Source organism: Bombina bombina, chromosome 4 (genome assembly GCF_027579735.1).
Source record: "Bombina bombina isolate aBomBom1 chromosome 4, aBomBom1.pri, whole genome shotgun sequence".
Taxonomy (NCBI): Eukaryota; Metazoa; Chordata; class Amphibia; order Anura; family Bombinatoridae; genus Bombina; species Bombina bombina.
The window spans coordinates 14030833-14052738 of record NC_069502.1 but is presented as its reverse complement, the minus strand read 5'-3'; the positions used below and the strand labels follow the sequence as shown (position 1 = coordinate 14052738).

The window sequence follows — 21906 nt, the reverse complement described above, 5'->3', positions numbered from 1 at the left end:
CAAATGTCACATAGCTCCCTCCTGTCTGTCTCTTGGGGGACAAACACAAATGTCACATAGCTCCCTCCTGTCTGTCACTTGGGGGACAAACACAAATGTCACATAGCTCCCTCCTGTCTGTCACTTGGGGGACAAACACAAATGTCACATAGCTCCCTCCTGTCTGTCACTTGGGGGACAAACACAAATGTCACATAGCTCCCTCCTGTCTGTCACTTGGGGGACAAACACAAATGTCACATAGCTCCCTCCTGTCTGTCTCTTGGGGGACAAACACAAATGTCACATAGCTCCCTCCTGTCTGTCACTTGGGGGACAAACACAAATGTCACATAGCTCCCTCCTGTCTGTCACTTGGGGGACAAACACAAATGTCACATAGCTCCATCCTGTCTGTCACTTGGGGGACAAACACAAATGTCACATAGCTCCCTCCTGTCTGTCTCTTGGGGGACAAACACAAATGTCACATAGCTCCCTCCTGTCTGTCTCACTTGGGGGCAGCACAAATGTCACATAGCTCCCTCCTGTCTGTCACTTGGGGGACAAACACAAATGTCACCTAGCTCCCTCCTGTCTGTCACTTGGGGGACAAACACAAATGTCACATAGCTCCCTCCTGTCTGTCTCTTGGGGGACAAACACAAATGTCACATAGCTCCCTCCTGTCTGTCACTTGGGGGACAAACACAAATGTCACATAGCTCCCTCCTGTCTGTCACTTGGGGGACAAACACAAATGTCACATAGCTCCCTCCTGTCTGTCTCACTTGGGGGACAAACACAAATGTCACATAGCTCCCTCCTGTCTGTCACTTGGGGGACAAACACAAATGTCACATAGCTCCCTCCTGTCTGTCACTTGGGGGACAAACACAAATGTCACATAGCTCCCTCCTGTCTGTCACTTGGGGGACAAACACAAATGTCACATAGCTCCCTCCTGTCTATCACTTGGGGGACAAACACAAATGTCACATAGCTCCCTCCTGTCTGTCTCTTGGGGGACAAACACAAATGTCACATAGCTCCCTCCTGTCTGTCTCACTTGGGGGACAAACACAAATGTCACATAGCTCCCTCCTGTCTGTCTCACTTGGGGGCAGCACAAATGTCACATAGCTCCCTCCTGTCTGTCACTTGGGGGACAAACACAAATGTCACATAGCTCCCTCCTGTCTGTCACTTGGGGGACAAACACAAATGTCGCATAGCTCCCTCCTGTCTGTCTCTTGGGGGACAAACACAAATGTCACATAGCTCCCTCCTGTCTGTCACTTGGGGGACAAACACAAATGTCACATAGCTCCCTCCTGTCTGTCACTTGGGGGACAAACACAAATGTCACATAGCTCCCTCCTGTCTGTCTCTTGGGGGACAAACACAAATGTCACATAGCTCCCTCCTGTCTGTCTCTTGGGGGACAAACACAAATGTCACATAGCTCCCTCCTGTCTGTCACTTGGGGGACAAACACAAATGTCACATAGCTCCCTCCTGTCTGTCACTTGGGGGACAAACACAAATGTCACACAGCTCTCTCCTGTCTGTCACTTGGGGGACAAACACAAATGTCACATAGCTCCCTCCTGTCTGTCACTTGGGGGACAAACACAAATGTCACATAGCTCCCTCCTGTCTGTCACTTGGGGGCAGCACAAATGTCACACAGCTCTCTCCTGTCTGTCACTTGGTGAGGACACTGTCACATAGCTCCCTCCTGTCTGTCACTTGGGGGACAAACACAATAGTCATAGCTCACTCCTGTCTGTCACTTTGGGGGGCACAAATGTCACATAGCTCCCTCCTGTCTGTCTGCTGGGGGACAAACACAAATGTCACATAGCTCCCTCCTGTCTGTCTCTTGGGGGACAAACACAAATGTCACATAGCTCCCTCCTGTCTGTCTCACTTGGGGGCAGCACAAATGTCACATAGCTCCCTCCTGTCTGTCACTTGGGGGACTAACACAAATGTCACATAGCTCCCTCCTGTCTGTCACTTGGGGGACAAACACAAATGTCACATAGCTCCCTCCTGTCTGTCACTTGGGGGACTAACACAAATGTCACATAGCTCCCTCCTGTCTGTCACTTGGGGGACAAACACAAATGTCACATAGCTCCCTCCTGTCTGTCACTTGGGGAACAAACACAAATGTCACATAGCTCCCTCCTGTCTGTCTCACTTGGGGGCAGCACAAATGTCACATAGCTCCCTCCTGTCTGTCACTTGGGGGACTAACACAAATGTCACATAGCTCCCTCCTGTCTGTCACTTGGGGAACAAACACAAATGTCACATAGCTCCCTCCTGTCTGTCACTTGGGGGACAAACACAAATGTCACATAGCTCCCTCCTGTCTGTCTCACTTGGGGGCAGCACAAATGTCACATAGCTCCCTCCTGTCTGTCACTTGGGGGACTAACACAAATGTCACATAGCTCCCTCCTGTCTGTCACTTGGGGGACAAACACAAATGTCACATAGCTCCCTCCTGTCTGTCACTTGGGGGACTAACACAAATGTCACATAGCTCCCTCCTGTCTGTCACTTGGGGAACAAACACAAATGTCACATTGCTCCCTCCTGTCTGTCTCACTTGGGGGACAAACACAAATGTCGCATAGCTCCCTCCTGTCTGTCTCACTTGGGGGACAAACACAAATGTCACATAGCTCCCTCCTGTCTGTCTCTTGGGGGACAAACACAAATGTCACATAGCTCCCTCCTGTCTGTCTCTTGGGGGACAAACACAAATGTCACATAGCTCCCTCCTGTCTGTCACTTGGGGGACAAACACAAATGTCACATAGCTCCCTCCTGTCTGTCACTTGGGGGACAAACACAAATGTCACATAGCTCCCTCCTGTCTGTCACCTGGTGGGGGCACAAATGTCACATAGCTCCCTCCTGTCTGTCACTTGGGGGACAAACACAAATGTCACATAGCTCCCTCCTGTCTGTCACTTGGGGGACAAACACAAATGTCACATAGCTCACTCCTGTCTGTCACTTGGGGGACAAACACAAATGTCACATAGCTCACTCCTGTCTGTCACTTGGGGGACAAACACAAATGTCACATAGCTCCCTCCTGTCTGTCTCACTTGGGGGACAAACACAAATGTCACATAGCTCCCTCCTGTCTGTCTCACTTGGGGGACAAACACAAATGTCACACAGCTCCCTCCTGTCCGTCACTTGGGGGACAAACACAAATGTCACATAGCTCCCTCCTGTCTGTCACTTGGGGGACAAACACAAATGTCACATAGCTCCCTCCTGTCTGTCACTTGGGGGACAAACACAAATGTCACATAGCTCACTCCTGTCTGTCACTTGGGGGACAAACACAAATGTCACATAGCTCCCTCCTGTCTGTCTCTTGGGGGACAAACACAAATGTCACATAGCTCCCTCCTGTCTGTCACTTGGGGGACAAACACAAATGTCACATAGCTCCCTCCTGTCTGTCTCACTTGGGGGCAGCACAAATGTCACATAGCTCCCTCCTGTCTGTCTCACTTGGGGGCAGCACAAATGTCACATAGCTCTCTCCTGTCTGTCACTTGGTGAGGACACTGTCACTTAGCTCCCTCCTGTCTGTCACTTGGGGGACAAACACAATAGTCATAGCTCCCTCCTGTCTGTCACTTGGGGGGTACAAATGTCTCGTAGCTCCCTCCTATCTGTCACTTGGTGAGGACACTAATGTCACATAGCTCCCTCCTGTCTGTCACTTGGTGTGGACACTAATGTCACATAGCTCCCTCCTGTCTGTCACTTGGGGGGTACAAATGTCTCGTAGCTCCCTCCTATCTGTCACTTGGTGAGGACACTAATGTCACATAGCTCCCTCCTGTCTGTCACTTGGGGGGTTGACACAAATGTCCCACAGCTCCCTCTTGTCTGTCAATTGGTTGGGGGCACAAATGTCACACAGCTCCTTTTTGTCTGTCACTTAGTGAGGGTCACATAGCTTCTTCCTCTCTTTCGCTGGGGAGGTGACAAAAATATCACATGACTCCCTTCTGTCTGACTTGGAGGGCAAGCACAAATGTCACATAGCTCCCTCCTGTCTGTCACTGGGGGTGGGGGGGTGGGGTGTCACATAGCTTCTTCCTGTCTTTCGCTGGGGAGGTGACAAAAATATCACATAGCTCCCTCCTGTCTGTCACTTGGGGGCAGCACAAATGTCACATAGCTCCCTCCTGTCTGTCACTTGGGGGACAAACACAAATGTCACATAGCTCCCTCCTGTCTGTCACTTGGGGGACAAACACAAATGTCACATAGCTCCCTCCTGTCTATCTCTTGGGGGACAAACACAAATGTCACATAGCTCCCTCCTGTCTGTCACTTGGGGGACAAACACAAATGTCACATAGCTCCCTCCTGTCTGTCACCTGGTGGGGGCACAAATGTCACACAGCTCCCTCCTGTCTGTCTCACTTGGGGGACAAATACAAATGTCACATAGCTCCCTCCTGTCTGTCTCTTGGGGGACAAACACAAATGTCACATAGCTCCCTCCTGTCTGTCTCACTTGGGGGACAAACACAAATGTCACATAGCTCCCTCCTGTCTGTCTCACTTGGGGGACAAACACAAATGTCACATAGCTCCCTCCTGTCTGTCTCACTTGGGGGACAAACACAAATGTCACATAGCTCCCTCCTGTCTGTCTCACTTGGGGGACAAACACAAATGTCACATAGCTCCCTCCTGTCTGTCTCACTTGGGGGACAAACACAAATGTCACATAGCTCCCTCCTGTCTGTCTCACTTGGGGGACAAACACAAATGTCACATAGCTCCCTCCTGTCTGTCTCACTTGGGGGACAAACACAAATGTCACATAGCTCCCTCCTGTCTGTCTCACTTGGGGGACAAACACAAATGTCACATAGCTCCCTCCTGTCTGTCTCACTTGGGGGACAAACACAAATGTCACATAGCTCCCTCCTGTCTGTCACTTGGGGGACAAACACAAATGTCACATAGCTCCCTCCTGTCTGTCTCACTTGGGGGACAAACACAAATGTCACATAGCTCCCTCCTGTCTGTCACTTGGGGGACAAACACAAATGTCACATAGCTCCCTCCTGTCTGTCACTTGGGGGACAAACACAAATGTCACATAGCTCCCTCCTGTCTGTCACTTGGGGGACAAACACAAATGTCACATAGCTCCCTCCTGTCTGTCACTTGGGGGACAAACACAAATGTCACATAGCTCCCTCCTGTCTGTCTCTTGGGGGACAAACACAAATGTTACATAGCTCCCTCCTGTCTGTCACTTGGGGGACAAACACAAATGTCACATAGCTCCCTCCTGTCTATCACTTGGGGGACAAACACAAATGTCACATAGCTCCCTCCTGTCTGTCTCACTTGGGGGCAGCACAAATGTCACACAGCTCTCTCCTGTCTGTCACTTGGGGGACAAACACAATAGTCATAGCTCACTCCTGTCTGTCACTTAGGGGGGCACAAATGTCACGTAGCTCCCTCCCTCCTGTCCTGTCTGTCACTTAGGGGGGCACAAATGTCACAAAGCTGCTAACCCTCCTTCACTGTCCTCTGTGTTCCCTATTACAGAAGCTTTACTACGTGGAGGAAGCACATGGAATTGTGGTGACGGATGTTGCTTTTCTGCCTGATGTACCTAAAGAATCAGATCTATTGGGGGGCAATGAGGTGGCTCTTCTGAGTGTGGCTGTGGACAGTCGCTGCAAACTGCATGTTGTGCCCAACAGAAGTGAGTTTGGTCTATCCTTTATTATATATCTCCCCCCCACTCACGTGCTTGCGTGTCCCTGTGCTCTCGCTCGCTCTCTCTCTCGCGCTCTCTCTCTCTCTTGCCTGTCCCTGTAATCTCTCCCTCTCTCGCCTGTCCCTGTAATCTCTCCCTCTCTTGCCTGTCCCTGTAATCTCTCCCTCTCTTGCCTGTCCCTGTAATCTCTCCCTCTCTCGCCTGTCCCTGTAATCTCTCCTTCTCTCGCCTGTCCCTGTAATCTCTCCCTCTCTTGCCTGTCCCTGTAATCTCTCCCTCTCTTGCCTGTCCCTGTAATCTCTCCCTCTCTTGCCTGTCCCTGTAATCTCTCCCTCTCTTGCCTGTCCCTGTAATCTCTCCCTCTCTTGCCTGTCCCTGTAATCTCTCCCTCTCTCGCCTGTCCCTGTAATCTCTCCCTCTCTCGCCTGTCCCTGTAATCTCTCCCTCTCTTGCCTGTCCCTGTAATCTCTCCCTCTCTTGCCTGTCCCTGTAATCTCTCCCTCTCTTGCCTGTCCCTGTAATCTCTCCCTCTCTTGCCTGTCCCTGTAATCTCTCCCTCTCTTGCCTGTCCCTGTAATCTCTCCCTCTCTTGCCTGTCCCTGTAATCTCTCCCTCTCTTGCCTGTCCCTGTAATCTCTCCCTCTCTTGCCTGTCCCTGTAATCTCTCCCTCTCTTGCCTGTCCCTGTAATCTCTCCCTCTCTCGCCTGTCCCTGTAATCTCTCCCTCTCTCGCCTGTCCCTGTAATCTCTCCCTCTCTCGCCTGTCCCTGTAATCTCTCCCTCTCTCGCCTGTCCCTGTAATCTCTCCCTCTCTTGCCTGTCCCTGTAATCTCTCCCTCTCTTGCCTGTCCCTGTAATCTCTCCCTCTCTCGCCTGTCCCTGTAATCTCTCCCTCTCTTGCCTGTCCCTGTAATCTCTCCCTCTCTTGCCTGTCCCTGTAATCTCTCCCTCTCTTGCCTGTCCCTGTAATCTCTCCCTCTCTTGCCTGTCCCTGTAATCTCTCCCTCTCTTGCCTGTCCCTGTAATCTCTCCCTCTCTCGCCTGTCCCTGTAATCTCTCCCTCTCTCGCCTGTCCCTGTAATCTCTCCCTCTCTCGCCTGTCCCTGTAATCTCTCCCTCTCTTGCCTGTCCCTGTAATCTCTCCCTCTCTTGCCTGTCCCTGTAATCTCTCCCTCTCTTGCCTGTCCCTGTAATCTCTCCCTCTCTTGCCTGTCCCTGTAATCTCTCCCTCTCTTGCCTGTCCCTGTAATCTCTCCCTCTCTTGCCTGTCCCTGTAATCTCTCCCTCTCTTGCCTGTCCCTGTAATCTCTCCCTCTCTCGCCTGTCCCTGTAATCTCTCCCTCTCTTGCCTGTCCCTGTAATCTCTCCCTCTCTCGCCTGTCCCTGTAATTTCTTTTACAAGATATGACAAGTCCACGGATTTCATCCTTACTTATGGGATATCGCCTCCTGGCCAGCAGGAGGAGGCAAAGAGCACCACAGCAGAGCTGTATATGTAGCTCCTTCCTTCCCTCCCACTCCAGTCATTCTCTTTGCCTGTATTAGTGATAGGAAGAGGTAAAGTGAGGTGTTAGTTTAGATTCTTCAATCAAGAGTTAATTATTTTTTCTGTAGTGGTTAAGTGTACTACTTTGTTAGGGTGTAGCCTAGACCAGATCAGTCTCTTCAGTTAACAAAAGAGAAGCATCTGGTGGCTTCAGAGCAATGGGAACTGGAGGTATTCTATTCTCACTGTGCCTCCCATGATGTGTGCTGCCCTTCAGATAATGGTCTTAGCATGTGGTAACTAAGACCCTGTATGTCTCCACAGCTCTACAGGAGGGAACTGCAGGACCTCTTGGTTGTGGTACTGATTAAGCTGTCGACCAGCTTCCAGGTACGTGCAGCTGTTTGATTCTGGGAAAGATTCTTTAAACACTCAGAATGTGGGCTGTATTGGGTATTTACTATTTGTCAAACTGAACTCTGGAGTTTGCAGTTTATTTGTGTACAAAGTCGCATAGTGGGGCTAAGAAACTAGTGCTGGCTCCTATTACTGCGCTCATCAGTGGCTGTTTATCATGACGCTGGGGGTTACTTGGATTACAAGACACTGTGATGACTCAGATTAATAAATATATTTTTATTGCTGCGGTCAATGTGTTTTTATATTGCCTTTGTGCACTACCGATCAAGCAATCGTTATTGTGAGTGTATTTTCAGTTGCGCGGCCATACTTTATTTGCGGTGGGCTTTTCCTCTGATTGCCGCCCACGAGGGGCGGGGCTTCGTTCGTGCTCTTCAGACCGGATGTGTCTGGAAGCCGCGCACTTGTCTTTGTCCAGGCTTGGATAAGAGACGTTCAGGATCCCTGGAAATCATTTCTCAAGGGTATCAGCTGGAGTTCAAAAATTCCTTCCCAAGGGGAAGGTTTCGACTTTCACGATTGTCTGTATACCAGATAAAGAGAGGCATTCTTACGTTGTGTAAAGGATCTCTCTACTATGGGAGTAATTTGTCCCGTTCCAATTCAGGAACAGGGGCAGGGGTTTTACTCAAATCTTTTTGTGGTTCCCAAAAAAGAGGGAACATTCCGACCCATTTTAGATCTCAAGAGTCTAAACAAGTTTCTCAGAGTCCCATCCTTCAAGATGGAGACTATTCGGACAATTCTTCGATTGATCCAGGAGGGTCAATATATGACAACCCGTGGACTTAAAGGATTACTTTCTGTTATAATTTTTAAGTCAAACAACTAACATATTAAAGTTAATAGACATTAATTAAAACCTACTGACCTATATTTTCTCCAAAACGAAGTTTCATAACGTTCTAAAAGTTATATCTTTTATTCGCCGATAATGTCACGTTATCCTGCCCACTATTTTCAGCACTGAGTGTTCAAAATACTTAAACCAATAACTTTGTGTTTAAAGCGCCATTTTGAAACCTAGGTATTGTAAACGGATTGGTACAGAGCAAAGGATACCCACGGAGTGGGTTTGGAAAACAATTATATTTGCAGACAAGATTTCTGATATACGGTAGAGATATGTTAATGAAATGCTATTGATAAAAAGCGTATTTGGGGTAGTTAGTTAGTAACAGGTATAGAAAATATTTACTTACAGTGGCCCTTTAAAGGATGCATATCTTCATATTCCTATCCACAGAGATCATCACCAGTTCTTGAGGTTTGCCTTTCTGGACAAACATTTTCAGTTTGTGGTCCATCCTTTCCGGTTGGTCACAGCACCCAGGATCTTCACGAAGGTTCTAGGGTCTCTGCTGGCGGTTCTCAGGCTGCGGGGCATTGCAGTGGCGCCTTATCTTGACGATATTCTGATCCAGGCGTCTTATCAGCTGACAGTCTCATACCGACATTGTTCTATCCTTTCTAAGGACTCACGGGTGGAAGGTGAATCTAGAAAAGAGTTCATTAATTCCACAGACAAGGTTTCCTTTCCTGGGAAGTCTAATAGACTCTGTATCCATGAAAATCGTTTTGACGGAAGTCAGAAAGTTAAAGATTCTGAATACATGCCGATCCCTTCAGTCCAATCCTCGGCCATCAGTGGCTCAGTGCATGGAGGTTATTGGATTGATGGTGGCAGCTATGAACATCATTCCGTTTGCTCGTTTTCATCTTAGACCTCTACAACTGAGCATGCTCAGGCAGTGGAATGGAGAATTGTCTCCAGATAGATCTGGATCAGGAGACAAGAGACTCTCTCTTCTTTGGTGGTTGTCGCCGGATCATCGGTCCCAAGGGACGTGCTTCCGCAGACCCTCATGGTTGATAGTTACAACGGACGCCAGTCTACTAGTTTGGGGTGCAGTCTGGAATTCCCTGAAGGCTCGGGGTGTGTTGACTTGGTCGGAGTCTCTACTCCCAATCAATATTCTGGAATTGAGAGCAATATTCAATGCTCTTCAGGCTTGGCCTCAGTTGGCTTCGGCAAGAGTCTCTATGTAACTTGATTTGTAACCAAACCATCTCATTTGATAGCAGATGGTCTTTACAAGTGAATCTTTACCCAGGCACTTACAAGGTTCTAATCTAGTGTACCTCCTGGAATTACCAGTGAATAGTTAGATATTATACTCCCAGTACCTGTTCCAAAGCTGTACATTTATCTATGTCAAATTAATGTCTATGGCAATCCCAGTATACCCAACTTTATATTGTTAAAAGTATCAATACAAGCGGTAGCTATTCATTTATACAGAGACAAATCTATCACCCAACAGTGTTTTTTTTGTCTAAGACTGAGTACACACTAATTAGTGGCCTCAGTATAGTAGACTAACATTCTTTTAAATTCAATGTATTTGTAACCCTTGTTTTTAAATTAATCTAGTAAAAGTTATATTTTATTTCTGAACCAATTTTTCTTATTTCTAACACGTTCATGAGTGCTATATTTTTACCTTGCTATCAGTTCTTTACTGATTTATTGCTTAAATTATAACCAGTACAAGCACCAATCCCTACAAACCACTAGTAATATATTGAATACATACATATTCTTTAAATGGGGAACGTTTTCTAAATTTTCGAGTAGTGCCATTGTTACCTCTTTATGACAAGTTCCTTAAAGGGACAGATTTCTGCTTTGTCTATTTTGCTACACAAACGTCTGTCAGATGTTCCAGATGTTCAATCTTTTTGTCAGGCTCTGACTAGAATCAGGCCTGTGTTTAGACCAATTGCTCCTCCTTGGAGTTTGAATTTAGTTCTTAATGTTCTTCAAGGGATTCCGTTTGAACCTATGCATTCCATAGAAGTTATCTTGGAAAGTTTTATTTTTGTTTGCTATTTCTTCTGCTCGCAGAGTTTCTGAGCTTTCAGCTTTACAATGTGATTCTCCTTATCTTATTTTCCATTCTGATAAGGTGGTGTTACGTACCAAACATGGTTTCCTTCCTAAAGTTGTTTCTAATAAGAATATTAATCAGGAAATTGTGGTTCCTTCATTGTGTCCTAATCCTTCTAAGAAGGAGCGTCTGTTACATAACTGGGACGTGGTCCATGCCTTAAAGTTTTACTTACAGGCGACTAAGGATTTTCGTCAATCATCTTCATTATTTGTTGTTTTTTCTGGAAAACGTAGGGGCCAGAAAGCTATGGCTACCTCTCTTTCTTTTTGGCTGAAGAGTATCGTCCGTTTTGCATATGAGACTGCTGGACAGCAGCCTCCTGAAAGAATTACGGCTCATTCTACTAGGGCTGTGGCTTCCTCATGGGCATTTAAAAATTATGCTTCTGTTGAACAGATTTGCAAGGCTGCAACTTGGTCTTCTCTTCACACTTTTTCCAAATTTTACAAATTTGATACTTTTGCCTCGTCCGAGGCTGTTTTTAGGAGAAAGGTTCTTCAAGCAGTGGTGCCTTCAGTTTAGGTTCCTGTCTTGTCCCTCCCTTTCATCCGTGTCCTATAGCTTTGGTATTGTATCCCATAAGTAAGGATGAAATCTGTGGACTCGTCGTATCTTGTAAAAGAAAAGGAAATTTTATGCTTACCTGATACATTTATTTCTTTTACGATATGACGACTCCACGGCCCACCCTGTCATTTTCTAAGACAGGTATTTATTTTTGTTAAACTTCAGTCACCTCTGCACCTTGACTTTTCCTTTCTCTTCCTAACTTCGGTCGAATGACTGGAGTGGGAGGGAAGGGAGGAGCTATATACACAGCTCTGCTGTGGTGCTCTTTGCCTCCTCCTGCTGACCAGGAGGAAATATCCCATAAGTAAGGATGAAATCTGTGGACTCGTCGTATCGTAAAAGAAATACATTTATCAGGTAAGCATAAATTGCAAGATGTACCGAGTCCACGGATTCATCCTTACTTGTGGGATATTGTCCTTCCTGACAGGAAGTAGCAAAGAGCACCACAGCAGAGCTGTCTATATAGCTCCCCCCTTAACTTCACCCCCAATCATTCTCTTTGCTGGCTCTAAGCAGGAAGGGTAAAGAGAAGAGGTGTTAAACTGTAAGTTTTTATTTTATCTTCAATCAAGTGTTTGTTATTTTTAAATGGTACCGGTGTTGTACTATTAACTCTCAGGCAGGACATAGATGAAGATTTCTGCCTGGAGGATGATGATCTTAGCATTTTTTTCTCAGTCTTATCAGCTGACAGTCTCATACCGACATTGTTCTATCCTTTCTAAGGACTCACGGGTGGAAGGTGAATCTAGAAAAGAGTTCATTAATTCCACAGACAAGGTTTCCTTTCCTGGGAAGTCTAATAGACTCTGTATCCATGAAAATCGTTTTGACGGAAGTCAGAAAGTTAAAGATTCTGAATACATGCCGATCCCTTCAGTCCAATCCTCGGCCATCAGTGGCTCAGTGCATGGAGGTTATTGGATTGATGGTGGCAGCTATGAACATCATTCCGTTTGCTCGTTTTCATCTTAGACCTCTACAACTGAGCATGCTCAGGCAGTGGAATGGAGAATTGTCTCCAGATAGATCTGGATCAGGAGACAAGAGACTCTCTCTTCTTTGGTGGTTGTCGCCGGATCATCGGTCCCAAGGGACGTGCTTCCGCAGACCCTCATGGTTGATAGTTACAACGGACGCCAGTCTACTAGTTTGGGGTGCAGTCTGGAATTCCCTGAAGGCTCGGGGTGTGTTGACTTGGTCGGAGTCTCTACTCCCAATCAATATTCTGGAATTGAGAGCAATATTCAATGCTCTTCAGGCTTGGCCTCAGTTGGCTTCGGCAAGAGTCTCTATGTAACTTGATTTGTAACCAAACCATCTCATTTGATAGCAGATGGTCTTTACAAGTGAATCTTTACCCAGGCACTTACAAGGTTCTAATCTAGTGTACCTCCTGGAATTACCAGTGAATAGTTAGATATTATACTCCCAGTACCTGTTCCAAAGCTGTACATTTATCTATGTCAAATTAATGTCTATGGCAATCCCAGTATACCCAACTTTATATTGTTAAAAGTATCAATACAAGCGGTAGCTATTCATTTATACAGAGACAAATCTATCACCCAACAGTGTTTTTTTTGTCTAAGACTGAGTACACACTAATTAGTGGCCTCAGTATAGTAGACTAACATTCTTTTAAATTCAATGTATTTGTAACCCTTGTTTTTAAATTAATCTAGTAAAAGTTATATTTTATTTCTGAACCAATTTTTCTTATTTCTAACACGTTCATGAGTGCTATATTTTTACCTTGCTATCAGTTCTTTACTGATTTATTGCTTAAATTATAACCAGTACAAGCACCAATCCCTACAAACCACTAGTAATATATTGAATACATACATATTCTTTAAATGGGGAACGTTTTCTAAATTTTCGAGTAGTGCCATTGTTACCTCTTTATGACAAGTTCCTTAAAGGGACAGATTTCTGCTTTGTCTATTTTGCTACACAAACGTCTGTCAGATGTTCCAGATGTTCAATCTTTTTGTCAGGCTCTGACTAGAATCAGGCCTGTGTTTAGACCAATTGCTCCTCCTTGGAGTTTGAATTTAGTTCTTAATGTTCTTCAAGGGATTCCGTTTGAACCTATGCATTCCATAGAAGTTATCTTGGAAAGTTTTATTTTTGTTTGCTATTTCTTCTGCTCGCAGAGTTTCTGAGCTTTCAGCTTTACAATGTGATTCTCCTTATCTTATTTTCCATTCTGATAAGGTGGTGTTACGTACCAAACATGGTTTCCTTCCTAAAGTTGTTTCTAATAAGAATATTAATCAGGAAATTGTGGTTCCTTCATTGTGTCCTAATCCTTCTAAGAAGGAGCGTCTGTTACATAACTGGGACGTGGTCCATGCCTTAAAGTTTTACTTACAGGCGACTAAGGATTTTCGTCAATCATCTTCATTATTTGTTGTTTTTTCTGGAAAACGTAGGGGCCAGAAAGCTATGGCTACCTCTCTTTCTTTTTGGCTGAAGAGTATCGTCCGTTTTGCATATGAGACTGCTGGACAGCAGCCTCCTGAAAGAATTACGGCTCATTCTACTAGGGCTGTGGCTTCCTCATGGGCATTTAAAAATTATGCTTCTGTTGAACAGATTTGCAAGGCTGCAACTTGGTCTTCTCTTCACACTTTTTCCAAATTTTACAAATTTGATACTTTTGCCTCGTCCGAGGCTGTTTTTAGGAGAAAGGTTCTTCAAGCAGTGGTGCCTTCAGTTTAGGTTCCTGTCTTGTCCCTCCCTTTCATCCGTGTCCTATAGCTTTGGTATTGTATCCCATAAGTAAGGATGAAATCTGTGGACTCGTCGTATCTTGTAAAAGAAAAGGAAATTTTATGCTTACCTGATACATTTATTTCTTTTACGATATGACGACTCCACGGCCCACCCTGTCATTTTCTAAGACAGGTATTTATTTTTGTTAAACTTCAGTCACCTCTGCACCTTGACTTTTCCTTTCTCTTCCTAACTTCGGTCGAATGACTGGAGTGGGAGGGAAGGGAGGAGCTATATACACAGCTCTGCTGTGGTGCTCTTTGCCTCCTCCTGCTGACCAGGAGGAAATATCCCATAAGTAAGGATGAAATCTGTGGACTCGTCGTATCGTAAAAGAAATACATTTATCAGGTAAGCATAAATTGCAAGATGTACCGAGTCCACGGATTCATCCTTACTTGTGGGATATTGTCCTTCCTGACAGGAAGTAGCAAAGAGCACCACAGCAGAGCTGTCTATATAGCTCCCCCCTTAACTTCACCCCCAATCATTCTCTTTGCTGGCTCTAAGCAGGAAGGGTAAAGAGAAGAGGTGTTAAACTGTAAGTTTTTATTTTATCTTCAATCAAGTGTTTGTTATTTTTAAATGGTACCGGTGTTGTACTATTTACTCTCAGGCAGGACATAGATGAAGATTTCTGCCTGGAGGATGATGATCTTAGCATTTTTTTTACTAAGGTCCACTGCTGTTCCCACAGAAGCTGAGGAGTACAGGAAAACTTCAGTGTGAGGAACGGTTCTTGCTTTACAGCAATGAGGTATGTTAAGTCCTTTTTCTGCAGAGACTGTGTTAACTCAAAGGCTGACAGTATCCCCTTTAGGGGAAGGGTAAGCAGTAATCCTAGGGTTAAGAGGTTTTACTAGCTTGCATAAAGGGCTTATTTTGTTTATTATTTTTTTGGGGGGCACTCAGTTGATATGAGAGATTGGAAGACAAACGTTTGGGTGTTCTGGGAGTAACGTTCTTTATTGAGGGACATTTGCATTATATTGGGGTTATTATAAACCACATTGCTTTCAGGCAAGGTTTTTTGGATTTGGGTAGGCCCCAGCCAAATCGAGTGTGGTGGGCGGGGCCTATTTTCGCGCCTCTGTTGTGCATTTAGTTGTACTGGCAAGCAGCAAGCAACTTCTCCTGAGGTCCTGATATTTATCCTGAGGGCCTAATTGAAGCATTAACATCATTTTATCGTTCCCTGAGGGCAGGTAGGGCCACAGCAGAGTTGTGGCAAGGTGCTAATAGGGGTTTAAACCGGTTTTAGACCTTTTTTAATCTGGTTTTGTTAATTGGGGGTGTATTGCTTATTTACTTGGGGTGCAATCCTAAAGCTGCTTAGGTACACTGTTAAAATTTCAGAAAAATTTAAGCAATTTTAACCTGTTTTGCAGTTTGTGTATGCCTTTTTTCTCTTAAAGGCACAGTACAGTTTTTGAAAATTGTGTTTTTTTCATTAAATAAAGTGTTTTCCAAGCTTGCTTGTCTCATTACTAGCCTGTTCAACATGTCTGACACTGAGGAAACTCATTGTTCAATTTGTTTAGAAGCCATTGTGGAACCCCCTCTTAGAATGTGTCCCACTTGTACTGATATGTCTATAACTGGCAGACAGCATATTTTGAGTTTGGCAATGGATGATTCTCTGACAGAAGGAAATCAGGTTTTGCCATCTAGTTCTCCCCAAGTGTCACAACCAGTAACGCCCGCACAAGCGACGCCAAGTACTTCTAGTGCGTCTAATTCTTTCACCTTGCAAGATATGGCTTCAGTTATGAATACTACCCTCACAGAGGTTTTATCTAAACTGCCAGGGTTGCAAGGGAAGCGCATTAGCTCTGGGTTAAGAACACATGCTGAGCCTTCTGACGCTTTAGTTGCCGTATCCGATACTCCCTCACAATGTTCTGAGGTAGGGATGAGGGATTTGCTATCTGAGGGAGAGATTTCTGATACAGGAAGGTTACTCCCTCAGACAGATTCAGATATGACTGCATTTAAATTTAAGCTAGAACACCTCCATTTATTGCTCAGGGAGGTTTTAGCGACTCTGGATGATTGTGACCCTATTGTAGTTCCAGAGAAATTGTGTAAAATGGACAAATATTTAGAGGTTCCTGTTTACACTGATGTTTTTCCGGTCCCTAAGAGGATTTCGGACATTGTTACTTAAGGAGTGGGATGGACCAGGTATTCCATTCGCTCCCCCTCCTGTTTTCAAGAAAATGTTTCCCATATCTGACACCATGAGGGACTCATGGCAGACGGTCCCTAAGGTGGAGGGAGCTATTTCTACTCTGGCTAAGCGCACAACTATACCTATTGAAGACAGTTGTGCTTTCATTGATCCTATGGATAAAAAATTAGAGGGTCTCCTAAAGAAAATTTTTGTTCATCAAGGTTTTCTTCTTCAACCTATTGCGTGCATTGTTCCTGTAACAATTGCAGCTGCCTTTTGGTTTGAGGCTCTAGAAGAGGCTCTTCAGGTGGAGACCCCACTAGATGATATTCTGGACAGAATTAAGGCTCTTAAGCTAGCTAATTCTTTTATTACAGATGCCGCTTTTCATCTCGCTAAGTTAGCGGCAAAGAATTCAGGTTTTGCCATTTTAGTGTGTAGAGTCCTGGTCGGCTGATGTGTCATCTAAATCCAAGCTTTTGACCATCTCTTTCAAGGCCCTTCCCCAAGATAAGTCAAATAAGACAAGGACCAAACAAAATATTTTTCGTTCCTTTCGAAACTTCAAGGGTGGTCCCGCTTCCTCTTCCCCTGCGGCAAAGCAAGAGGGGAACTTTGTTCAATCAAAGCCAACCTGGAGACCTAACCAGGCTTGGAACAAGGGTAAACGGGCCAAAAAGCCTGCTGCTGCCACTAAGACAGCATGAACGGGTAGCGCCCGATCCGGGACCAGATCTAGTAGGGGTCAGACTCTCTCTCTCTTTGCTCAGGCCTGGGCAAGAGAAGTTCAGGACTCCAGGGCCGTAGAAATTGTAACCCAGGGGTACCTTTTAGATTTCAAAGATTCTCCTCCAAGGGGGAGATTCCATCTTTCTCAATTGTCTGTAAACCAGACAAAAAGAGAGGCGTTCTTACGCTGTGTAGAAGACCTTTTTTACCATGGGAGTGATCTGCCCAGTTCCGAAAGCAGAACAGGGACAAGGTTTCTACTTCAATCTGTTTGTGGTTCCCAAAAAAGAGGGAACCTTTAGACCAATTCTAGATCTCAAGATCCTAAACCAATTCCTAAGAGTTCCATCCTTCAAGATGGAGACCATTCGGACTATTTTACCAATGATCCAGGAGGGTCAATATATGACCACCGTGGATTTAAAGGATGCGTATCTACACATTCCAATCCACAAAGATCATCACCAGTTCCTCAGGTTTGCCTTTCTGGACAGACATTACCAGTTTGTGGCTCTTCCCTTCGGGTTGGCCACGGCGCCAAGAATCTTCACAAAAGTGCTAGGATCCCTGCTGGCAGTCCTAAGGCCGCGGGGCATTGCAGTGGTGCCTTATCTAGACGACATCCTAATTCAAGCGTCGACTTTCCAACTAGCCAAGTCTCACACGGACTTAGTGTTGGCCTTTCTAAGATCTCATGGGTGGAAGGTGAACGTGAAAAAGAGTTCTCTTATTCCTCTCACAAGAGGTTCCACCTGCCGAACTCTTCATTCCATTCCTCGGCCGTCAGTGGCTCAGTGTATGGAGGTAATCGGACTTATGGTAGCGGCAATGGACATAGTTCCGTTCGCTTGCTTGCATCTCAGACCACTGCAACTATGCATGCTCAAACAGTGGAATGGGGATTATGCATATTTATCTCCTCGGATAAATCTTGACCAAGAGACCAGAGACTCTTTTCTTTGGTGGTTGTCACACCTGTCCAGGGGAATGTGTTTCCGCAGGCCAGTGTGGGTCATAGTGACGACGGACGCCAGCCTACTGGGCTGGGGTGCAGTCTGGAATTCCCTGAAAGCACAGGGTTTGTGGACTCAGGAGGAGGCCCTCCTACCGATTAAATATTCTGGAATTAAGAGCGATATTCAATGCTCTTCAGGCGTGGCCTCAGCTGGCTTCGGCCGGATTCATTAGGTTTCAGTCGGACAACATCACGACTGTAGCTTATATCAATCATCAGGGGGAATAAGGAGTTCCTTGGCGATGATAGAAGTTTCCAGGATAATCCGATGGGCAGAGACTCATTCTTGCCATCTATCAGCGATCTATATCCCAGGGGTAAAGAACTGGGAGGCAGATTTTCTAAGTCGTCAGACTTTTCATCTGGGGGAGTGGGAGCTCCATATGGAGGTGTTTCCTCAACGAGTTTAGCTATGGGGCACACCAGAATTGGATCTGATGGCGTCTCGTCAGAATGCCAAACTTCCTTGTTACGGATCCAGGTCCAGGTATCCTCAGGCAGTACTGATAGATGCTCTAGCAGTACCCTGGTCGTTCAACCTGGCTTATGTGTTTCCACAGTTTCTTCTCCTTCCCCATTTGATTGCAAGAATCAAACGGGAGAGAGCTTCTGTGATTTTGATAGCACCTGCGTGGCCACACAGGACTTGGTATGCAGACCTAGTGGACATGTCATCTCTACCACCATGGACTCTGCCACTGCGACGGGACCTTCTGATTCAAGGTCCATTCAAGCATCCAAATCTAATTTTCTGCAACTGACTGCTTGGAGATTGAACGCTTGATTTTATCAAAGCCGGGTTTCTCTGAGTCGGTCATAGATACCTTGATTCAGGCTCGAAAGCCTGTCACCAGGAAAATCTATCATAAGATATGGCGTAAATATCTTTTTTGGTGCAAATCCAAGAGCTACTCATGGAGTAAGATCAGGATTCCTAGGATTTTGTCCTTTCTCCAAGAAGGATTAGAGAAGGGGCTATCAGCTAGTTCCTTAAAGGGACATATATCTGCTTTATCAATTCTACTGCACAAGCGTCTGGCAGATGTTCCAGACGTTCAGTCGTTCTGTCAGGCTTTAGTTAGAATCAAGCCTGTGTTTAAACCTGATGCTCCGCCATGGAGTTTAAATTTAGTTCTTAATGTTCTTCAGGGGGTTCCGTTTGAACCCATGCATTCCATAGATATTAAGCTTCTATCTTGGAAAGTTCTGTTTCTAGTTGCTATCTCTTCAGCTCGAAGAGTTTCTGAGCTATCTGCTTTACAATGCGACTCGCCTTATCTTGTTTTCCATGCTGATAAGGTGGTTTTGCGTACCAAACCTGGGTTCCTCCCTAAGGTTGTTTCTAACAGGAATATCAATCAGAAAATTGTTGTTCCTTCCCTGTGTCCTAATCCTCCTTCCAAGAAGGAATGTTTGTTGCACAACTTGGACGTGGTTCGTGCCTTGAAGTTTTATTTGCAGGCAACCTTCTTCTTTGTTTGTTGTCTATGCTGGAAAGCGTAGAGGTCAAAAGGCTACTGCTACCTCTTTCATTTTGGCTGAAAAGCATCATCCGTTTGGCTTATGAGACTGCTGGACAGCAGCCTCCTGAAAGAATTACAGCTCATTCCACTAGAGCGGTGGCTTCCACATGGGCTTTTAAAAATGATGCTTCTGTTGAACAGATTTGTAAGGCTGCGACTTGATCTACGCTTCATACCTTTTCCAAATTTTCCAAATTTGATACTTTTGCTTCTTCGGAGGCTATTTTTGGGAGAGAGGTTTTGCTGGCAGTGGTGCCTTCCGTTTAGGTTCCTGTCTTGTCCCTCCCTTCATCCGTGTCCTAAAGCTTTGGTATTGGTATCCCACAAGTAAGGATGAATCCGTGGACTCGGTACATATTGCAAAAGAAAACAAAATTTATGCTTACCTGATAAATTTCTTTCTTTTGCGATGTACCGAGTCCACTGCCCGCCCTGTCTATTCAAGACAGACAGTATTTTTTTTATGTAAACTTCAGTCACCTCTGCACCTTATAGTTTCTCCTTTTCTTCCTTGGCCTTCGGTCGAATGACTGGGGGGTGGAGTTAAGGGGGGAGCTCTGCTGTGGTTCTCTCTTTGCTACTTCCTGTCAGGAAGGACAATATCCCACAAGTAAGGATGAATCCGTGGACTCGGTACATCGTCTGTCCCTGTAATTTCTCTTTCTTCTCTCTTTCTTCTCTCTTTCTTCTCTCTTTCTTCTCTCTTTCTTCTCTCTTTCTTCTCTCTTTCTTCTCTCTTTCTTCTCTCTTTCTTCTCTCTTTCTTCTCTCTTTCTTCTCTCTTTCTTCTCTCTTTCTTCTCTCTCCTCTCTCCTTCTCTCTCTCTCTCTCTCTCTCTCTCTTTCTTCTCTCTCTTTCTTTCTTCTCTCTCTTTCTCTTTCTTTTTTTCTCTTTTTCTCTCTCTTCTCTTTCTCTCTCTTTCTTTTTCTCTTTCTCTCTCTTTCTCTCTTTTTTTCTCTTTTTCTCTTTTTCTCTTTTTCTCTTTCCCTCTCTTTCCCTCTCTTTCCCTCTCTTTCCCTCTCTTTCCCTCTCTTTCCCTCTCTTTCCCCCTCTTTCCCTCTCTTTCCCTCTCTTTCCCTCTCTTTCCCTCTCTTTCCCTCTCTTTCCCTCTCTTTCCCTCTCTTTCCCTCTCTTTCCCTCTCTTTCCCTCTCTTTCCCTCTCTTTCCCTCTCTTTCCCTCTCTTTCCCTCTCTTTCCCTCTCTTTCCCTCTCTTTCCCTCTCTTTCCCTCTCTTTCCCTCTCTTTCCCTCTCTTTCCCTCTCTTTCCCTCTCTTTCCCTCTCTTTCCCTCTCTTTCTCTCTCTTTCTCTCTCTTTCCCTGTAATTTCTCTCCCTCTCTCGCCTCTCCCTGTAATTTCCCTCTCTCGCCTCTCCCTGTAATTTCCCTCTCTCGCCTCTCCCTGTAATTTCCCTCTCTCGCCTCTCCCTGTAATTTCCCTCTCTCGCCTCTCCCTGTAATTTCCCTCTCTCTCTCGCGTCTTCTCTTGCAGAAACCTTCCCTTTGTGGCTGGTACTTGTCCTGTGTGGGCTGCTGCTGGTCTTGGTCGTCTTTCTGCTTCAGCACGCCTTCCCAGGCCTCCTGTAGGATTAGCTTGACCGTGGGCGTCAGTAGACTCTGGCATAACTATGGGCATCAGATTGGCAGCCTTCCTAGGAGACTCTGGCACAACCCTGGCTATGAGACTATATTGAGTCTGGCCAGAGACTTTGGCATAATTTTGGACATCAGACTGGTAGCGTAACTAGGAGACTCGGGCACATGTTCCGCAAATCTTTTGGCTTCAAGCCATTTTCCTTACAGGACCATATACAGATAAAGGGCATGGTGAGAGTCCCCTGTGGGGCTGGTGTGGCCCTTGGGTACATTCCTTGAGGTGCACAAGTGTTAGCATTTTAATATATTACAAATCTGTGTTTTATCTGTGTTTATTTTAATCCATAATACTGCCCTGATGTTCTGTCCTTGATGAGTTTGTCGCAGTACCCTAAGCCATGTGACATCAGTGTGCCCGGTGCACTGGCACCATGTGCTTATGGTCTACACCAAACATATTTTTATCTTTCATTTTATCCATATGTTCACCTTGTGTGACAACAGATTCTGGTACCTCAGTGACCATTAAATCAAATAATACAATTTACTCTGGTGTTATGTTTTATTGTAACTGGTGTGACTACTGCTCACCTGCTTAAGTTAGCTGGAGACAGTGTGAGTGAGCAATAAGTGCCTGCCGATTGTGAGGGCATCAGTCAGTGAGCGCCAGCTGACTCGTATAGTGACCGGAGGGCATTAGTCAGTGAGCACCAGCTGACTCTTATAGTTACCGGAGGGCATCAGTCAGTGAGCGCCAGCTGACTCTTATAGTGACCGGAGGGCATTAGTCAGTGAGCACCAGCTGACTCTTATAGTTCCCGGAGGGCATCAGTCAGTGAGCGCCAGCTGACTCTTATAGTTACCGGAGGGCATCAGTCAGT

General features: G+C 45.6%; 1 protein-coding gene across 1 annotated transcript in view; it reads left to right on the top strand.

The window, feature by feature from the left end:
• The window catches only part of PREB (prolactin regulatory element binding), a 118042-nt gene extending 96470 nt beyond the window's left edge, over positions 1-21572 (top strand). The window contains exons 8-9 of the mRNA XM_053709401.1: positions 5605-5764; positions 20922-21572. Coding sequence (XP_053565376.1) covers positions 5605-5764; positions 20922-21016 — 255 coding nt within the window. The 3' untranslated portion in view covers positions 21017-21572. The remainder of the gene's footprint in view (positions 1-5604; positions 5765-20921) is intronic.
• Positions 21573-21906: the final 334 nt, after the last annotated feature.